This window comes from Drosophila kikkawai, chromosome 2R, assembly GCF_030179895.1.
Source record: "Drosophila kikkawai strain 14028-0561.14 chromosome 2R, DkikHiC1v2, whole genome shotgun sequence".
NCBI classification, from domain to species: domain Eukaryota; kingdom Metazoa; phylum Arthropoda; class Insecta; order Diptera; family Drosophilidae; genus Drosophila; species Drosophila kikkawai.
Genome location: NC_091729.1, coordinates 19,410,047 through 19,417,200, shown reverse-complemented (window position 1 = coordinate 19,417,200; position 7,154 = coordinate 19,410,047). Strand labels below are relative to the sequence as shown.

The 7,154-nt window shown below is 42.7% G+C and overlaps 1 protein-coding gene and 1 long non-coding RNA gene across 2 annotated transcripts; both read right to left on the bottom strand.

The window, feature by feature from the left end:
- Positions 1-1,355: 1,355 nt before the first annotated feature.
- On the bottom strand, positions 1,356-1,613 carry LOC138928118 (uncharacterized). Its single transcript, XR_011444582.1, has 2 exons — positions 1,545-1,613; positions 1,356-1,486 (listed from the first exon to the last, which is right to left on the bottom strand). It is a non-coding gene; the product is annotated as an uncharacterized lncRNA (long non-coding RNA).
- A 405-nt stretch (positions 1,614-2,018) lies between these two features.
- LOC108076585 (trypsin beta) lies at positions 2,019-3,369 on the bottom strand. Its single transcript, XM_017169497.3, has one exon. The coding sequence runs from the start codon at positions 3,033-3,035 to the stop codon at positions 2,163-2,165; it is 873 nt and encodes a 290-aa protein (XP_017024986.1). The 5' UTR covers positions 3,036-3,369; the 3' UTR covers positions 2,019-2,162.
- Between the last annotated feature and the right edge of the window lie 3,785 nt (positions 3,370-7,154).

Sequence of the window (7,154 nt, the reverse complement as noted above, 5' to 3'; positions counted from 1 at the left end):
GATCCGACCGACTCACCTTCATCTACCCCATTTTCCATGTCCCGGCTTTCCGCTTTCCACTTTCCACTTTCCGATTTTTGCCCCCCAACCCTCGCTGCGTGGCATGCCAATGTTGCACGTTCAAATTAACTTTAATGAACCCAGTTTAGTTGCAAATGAGTTACAGAACTCGAAAAACACATCGAGACGTGTTTAGTGAGCAATGCACAGAGCTGGAGAAGGGCCATTATTATGTTGGCTCAGGTGATTTTAAGCACTGATAGGTAGTACTGAGGTGTTTTGAGTTGTATAAAATGTTTGCCATAGAAATATAAGGAGCTTGTGTTGCGACATAAGGAGCATTTATTTATTGTTTGTAGTTATATTTTTTGCAGCTTTAATCGCAAATAATTTGAGATATTACACGCCTGCAGACCAGCCTTTAAGGTATTTTAATAAGTCGGATTCATTTTTATCAAATTAAAACTACTATTAATATATTCTTCATATTCTCTAACAGATATAACTTTTAAAAAGCCATCGATTAAATCCTTAAAGTTATACCCAGGTTCTTTTAAAGAATATAGTTCAAACCACCGATGCTCCTTGGAAAACCAAACCCCAGCCTGCCTGTCATCCCAAAGGAGGCGCCAAGACCCGTTGTTGAATTTGAATTTGAATAAAGGCAAAGCAAAAAAACCCCAAATATGTACGAGTATCTTGTATCAAATGTCAAGTTTCGTGTTTGTGACAGTTCAAAGATTGCAAAAATTTCCACACTAAGGTGCGTGCGGCGTAAAGTTGGCCGTAAATGCCGATCCGGGTATCGCCCACCCGAAATAAATATTCGTTGTTGAAAGGGACATAAATAAATATGCGAGAAATATCGGGACAGGACTTTCACTTAGCCGACTGCCCAACTTCCATCGCCTTTTACTTTCTGACAGTCATGCTTATTTATGGCCCCGCGGCCCCTGAGTAGGCCCTTTCCAATTTGCCGGAATTTTTAAGCCGCTCCAATTTATTGGCCGACTGTGTGCCGATTAGCCAAATATCAAGATTATGCCTAAATCAGCATCGACAGCCAATCCAATTTCGTGGGCCACGCAAAAAGGCTTATGGAGGCGGTTCGTTGACTCTAACTCCTGCTCCAGTGGGCTTTGGGCCAGCATCCAAGAAAAACAGAAATTGAAATAACACCAAAAGATAACCAAGAGCAGTGGCAGTGTCGAGGGGTGCCAACAGAAAAAAGTGTGAAAACCGCAGCAGCAAACTGACAAAATGACTCTGCGACCAACGGACTGACTGACTGACTGCCCGACCGACTGTTTTGGTCAGGTCTGGTCGGCTCTGTGGTTGCGGTGTGGCAACAAATGTGCATGTGGCAATTGATTTATTCAAATGAAATCACAGCAAGAAAAGTCAGGCCGGGGAGATGTGGTCGGCAGCAGGTAACTTATGCACTTAGCCCAAAATAAACATCACGATGGCAAACCGCACAACTTAACTAGAACATATTCAATGCATAAATAGCAGGGAATAAAAACTTTATTTTTTAGGCTTACATTTTAAAGTTTTCTACTTCTACAACAATATTCCTATTTGGGAACATAATAGTTGAATTGGCTGACTCTGTAAAGAAAATAGTTATTTTTTATGTTCTTATAACTCTTATGTATTCCTACCTTATTTTAGCTTTCCTTTGTCGTCGCATTCCATATTGAAAATTTTTAGCACCCCATTTGTTCGATGAGCCATCACTTTTCCGGCAAACACTAGTTTCTGTTTTCCCAAAAATAACAAAAATGTGATCAAAAAAGCAGCCACGCTGAATATAGGATGGCTCTTGAGGGACTGGCTAAGCGGGACGACACTGGTGCGTGGATCCTCGAGCCAGGAATAGACGCCAATGATCGTCAAGTTGCTTAAAACAGTTAGGATAATGCGCCAGCGCAAAGTCAAAAGGTTATACGAGGAAACCACTTCAGTGAGACGTCGCTCAAAGGCTCGGAGATCTTCGTAATCTGGTGCTTCCGCCATTTTAATTTCTCAATTTTTTTGTGGGATTTCTTTCCTTAACAATTTTTCAAGACTTTGGAAACAAAAGTCATAGTCTTCTTTATATTATATAATATTTTATGTCTGAATTCGATTTAAAGTACTATATACACTTGTAATATAAGTTACTGCAGGCCGCTCCATCCCTCCAGGAGACCACTCCAACCCCAGGCGCCAATATGTGCATTGATCCAATTGCGAAAGGCTCCTACATTTGTGTAAACGCCCGGATAATTGGGATTGGCGCAGCCCAGGCCCCAGGACACAATACCATACAGCTTGCCTCGACCTCCTGCTCCTTCTCCTGTGGCTTCCTCTCCTTCTTCCAATGGATATCCCACCAGCGGTCCGCCGGAATCTCCCTGGCAACTGTCATGGCCGGGACGCGCAGCGCAGATCATCCGCTGGGTTATGGGTAGCACCCGACGGTAGGCATGCCGGCATTGCTGTGCCTCCACCAGGTCCACCTCGACGAAACGCAGTTGAGGGGACACGCCCGACACCTCGTTGTCCCCGCCCTCCTCCCCCTGGAAGCCCCAGCCGCTGACCAGAAGCCGGGTGGCCGGAGTCGGTGGCTCCATCTCTGTGGCCAGCGGCACCGGCTGCAGGTGTTCAGTGAAATTGAGCCTGGCATTCAGGATGAGCAGCGCCAGGTCATTGTCGTGGCTCTGCGGATTATAGCCGCCGTGGGTGATCACCTGCCGCAGGCTGAGTAGGTGGCCGCCACTTGCATGCTCGCTGGAAGCCACTCGGACGGTGTAATCCTCGGGGTTGTAGGGATCCTCGAAGCAATGGGCCGCCGTCAGCACAAAGTGGTGCCCTATGATGGCTCCCCCGCAGATGTGTTGGCCATGCAGCTGCACCGAAGCCTGGTAGGGAAACTCTTCAATGGTGGTCACCTCGCCACCCACAATACGGCCATCGCCGGGAAAGGGCGTGGCTCTAACAAACCAAGGCGAAAGCAGTACCGTGGCCACAATTGGTATCAATGAAATCATCTTACTGTCTGGCTGAGAAGTACTTCCGCGTCGAAGCTTTATATTGGCGGAGCGTTGGAACTTATCGGTGGTAAGTCAACAGCTCGGCAATAATGTTTGCCTTTTTTGCCAATTTGACTGAGGTTCATCTTATCGCAACTATTTGCTTGTTCGCGAAGGTGTCAAAGCCTCGTTATCTGACTTTGACCCAATAACCTTGGTGGTGGGGGAATGTGACAGCCAAATGGGGTTTTGTAAAGACAAAAGTATTTATCAGTTTATCAAGAGAGCAGTTTAAGGGGTATTTATATGTTTTGGGGTTAAAGTTATATTTACAATAAATTATGAAATAAGGGATATAAGGGACTTAACCTACTTGTTCCCTGTAGTTTTTAGAAATATCTTCTATCGAGTAGATCATCTCCTATGCATAAAACGAATCCTAACTAGATAGGCTTACCAATTATACAGAATTCCCAAATTAAGTAAGTTCAGCCTTGCTAGAGAAGGCTCACAAATCTCCGCTTAAGCGTGGATAAGAGCCATATTTCATTGTCCTTTGGTGTGGGTGCAAGTTGATTCAGTTCAGATTCAATGAATATGTTAACAACTCGGTGTCAGGCCAGGCCGAGACATGTGTATATCTGTATTATTTGCATAGAGTCAGTCAGTCTACTATTTCATTATGAGATAAAACAACCTGCTCGACACTGCCAGTAACGGCAACAACTTATTAGGTTAGACAAAAATGAATTGCATAAATATTTAAGGCCTGTATCCTTGGAGCCCAAGATAGGGACAAGATGCATTTTACAGATTGCAAGGACCAGCCAGTGAGCCAGCCAGCAAGTTGGCCAAGTGTCAGAGCGGGCAGGCACTAATTGTTTCATTTTGCCTGCCAGACAGTAAACAATTCCAGAATCCACAAATATATGCACACACTTGCCGAGCCATGTGCGTAGCTCCTCCGTGCCAGAGATGTTCGTTCGGTTTACATTTTAAGCAAAATTCAATTTGCTGCTGCTGACACATGAGGGGGAGAGAGGAGTAAGGAGTCCTTCAGCATGCTAATTGCCTGGCCAGCAATTAATTAAACATGGCAGGATTTAATAAAATGCAGGGCAAGAGCTTGGCTTACTTGATTCATACATTTTTCAGACATATTCAAAAGAAATTGGAATAATTGCAACACTTTTTTGCCATAAACATGATCAATCATTGTATAGCAACAAAAAGGCAGAAATTATTCTGAAAATTGTAAATAATCGTATTGTGCAAAGCTTCTCACTTGAAGTTTTAATTGTTTACATTCTTTAATTAAGAAAAATCTCTAAAAAATAAGTAAATGTTATGTTAAAGTGGCGTATACGTAATATTTTATTTACCTCCATTGCATTGGTTCGCCTGTGTAACTTTTAATTGTGGAAATTGTTGCAGTTAATTGCGTGTAATTGCGAATCCCCTCAGAAAATTCGTCACATAACTCTCGACAGGACATAAATCTTGAGTTCTGAGTCATGGAGTGGGGGTTAATTGCAGGGTAAAGAACATCAATTACCAAAAAAAAAAAAGGGGAAGGGAAAGGAAAAACAAGGGAAAGTAAGGAGGAACGAAGGCGAATGCTTGCCGCAAGCTCTGCGCTCTTGGCCCCATAAATTATGCAGTCAATTTTTTTGACTTTATTATAAAATGCGTGTTTATTATGCCATAAAAGCGAGAGCAAAGCGTGGGCGCCGAAAAAGTGTTGAAAAGTGTGGTAAAGTGTCAGTATTAAGCGTGAAATTAATTACAAACGCTTACTTAAGTTAAATATTTGAACGAAGCCTTAGCGCCGCGACAACACGGAAAAAGGAAGGGAGCCCCGGAGCAAAGTCGAGTCCTGGATCCGGCCGGACAGGTCTCCTTTCACTCGGCCAGGAGCTAAAGAAGTGGAGCTGGCCGTAAGACGAGCCACTTTGTCAGCCGAAACTCAACGCAGCTCGATGCTTCTCGACTTCACTTTGCCCGGGAGTCCCAAAATATACTGCCAACACTGAGAGAAATAAGGGATAACTTAATAAAGAAAATATTTATGCGTAAGTCAACAGGAATTTGGGTTTTTATTATTGAACAAATTATTTAAAATAATATTATTTAAAGAACAAATAATAAGCAAATTGGTTTGATTTTTTCTAGCATTAAAATATGCTTGAAGGAGCAACTGATGATATTTTTAAATAATTATATTATATTTTAAATAATAATATTAAAGAGCATTTCACTAGAATATACCAATGTTCATCAGCAAAATTGACTATTTGAATTTGTAGTGATTTCCAACAATATCAACAAAAAATTTCTGTTGTATGGGACTTGATTCTATAAATTCTATAAATTTGTTACTCTATTTTTCTCTGAGTGAAGTCTCTTTCTCGCATTTTTTCGACCCTATTTTCGGGACTCTTTTTTGTTTGGCTTTAAGCGCAAGTTGAACATTTCATTTGTCATGCTTTTTTTGCTGCTGCTACCTGGCTTCCTTTCCTTTTTAGTTGGACATCTCGCTTCCTCCCACGCATATGTTGCGCCCAAGTTTTTGACTGATTGCCGGGGACAACAGCAGCAGCAGCAGTAGCTACAGCAGCAGCAGCAGCAGCAGCAGCAGAAGCAGCAAGAACAACCACAGCAGCAGCACCAACAACAGCGACATCGAAGAAATGCTAAAAAATGTATGCTAACGGCAGTGTTGGTGGCATTGCTAACGGTAAAGTGTTGCAAATAGCTTTTTTGCGTTTCTGAATAATTTATAAGATGTGTTTACTCATGAAACCAAGTGACTAAGTGTTGCCACCAAGCGAAGGATGAAGCCGACCGGCGAAAGTGGAAAGTGTGGCGGTCAACTGATGGCTTGGCAAATGAAACACGATAATTTACTTAGGTGCAATGCGGTTGTTTCCCGCCAGTTTGTGGGCGAGAACTTGAGATATTGCTGCGAATGATTGGACTTTGAGTGGCAAAGAAAGCTTTTATCAACAAACTGAATAAGTTATGCGTACAATCTGCTGCGAGGACATCGAAGCCCCCACTCACACGGCAGCCATTTGCTAATTGTGCTCATTATCTGCTAAATGTGCGCAAATTTATGTGACGCACGCAGTTGCCTCACCAACTGATTTGATTACCCGTACGTGTAGCGGCGAGTGCCCGGCCACAGGCGGCAGGTGGATGAAGAGGTGCCAGCAAATTGAGTCGCTCTACCTGAGCACCAAAAGACTCACCGACAAAAAAAAATGGCTCATAAAACATGCAAAATGCCAGAAAAAAGAGCCTCCCTCCTCCGAACACACATCCTGCGCCTCTACTCTCCTTTCCTGCGGCTGAGAAGCTCATTAAAAATTCGTAGAGCGTTCTGTTAAATGTTCATGTTTTGCATAAAAATAAAGCTACCCGGAAAAAAAGAAAGAAAGTATAAAAAGAAAACGGGCCTTCGGGAGTTGGGGCATTTTATAGGCCATAGTGTTCCATGTGTGTGTGTGTGTGCTCTGCGGCGTGTAAATTCAATTGATTCTGTAATGATGCCGCATTTTAATTAACCCGTCGTATTCCAGGCATTTGCAATGAGCCGTAAATTGTGTAAATACGTAAAGTGCAAATTTGAATAGAAAGGGAAACCATGTTGTTACATTTTATTCCAGCAGCTCTTTTGTGCTAACTGAAACTACCATAACTTTTGTTCAACAACTCTAAACTACCAGTTTTCGGTTGCTGTCGAATATGTTTTCGTTAAAGCAATCAAACCAATAATTTGCCAACAGGAACAACAGCAATAACATAGATGTAAACGTAAACTGCAATAAAAACATATAAATCAAATCACAAAAGCCACAAAAATAGCCAACATCGAAGGCTGTGTGTCCCCTGGCAAAGTCGGGGGGGTTCCTTCCTGTAACTCAACGACTAAGCAGGAAATGCCATTGAAAAACACGTAATCACATAGACCAACATACAGGCGGCTCGCACACACGCACACAGAGTTGCCATAGATCCTGATGGAGAAAGCATAGAATTTCATTTCAATGCTTATTATATTTGTGCATTTTTTTTCTATTCGTGTCCTGCTGGGCGAGGGGGAGTGTGCTCGAACGGTGGTCAGCGCATACAAAT

Bases quoted from the DNA above. Each gene is read 5' to 3' on its own strand.
- LOC108076585 (XM_017169497.3), bottom strand. From the start codon at position 3,035: ATGATTTCATTGATACCAATTGTGGCCACGGTACTGCTTTCGCCTTGG.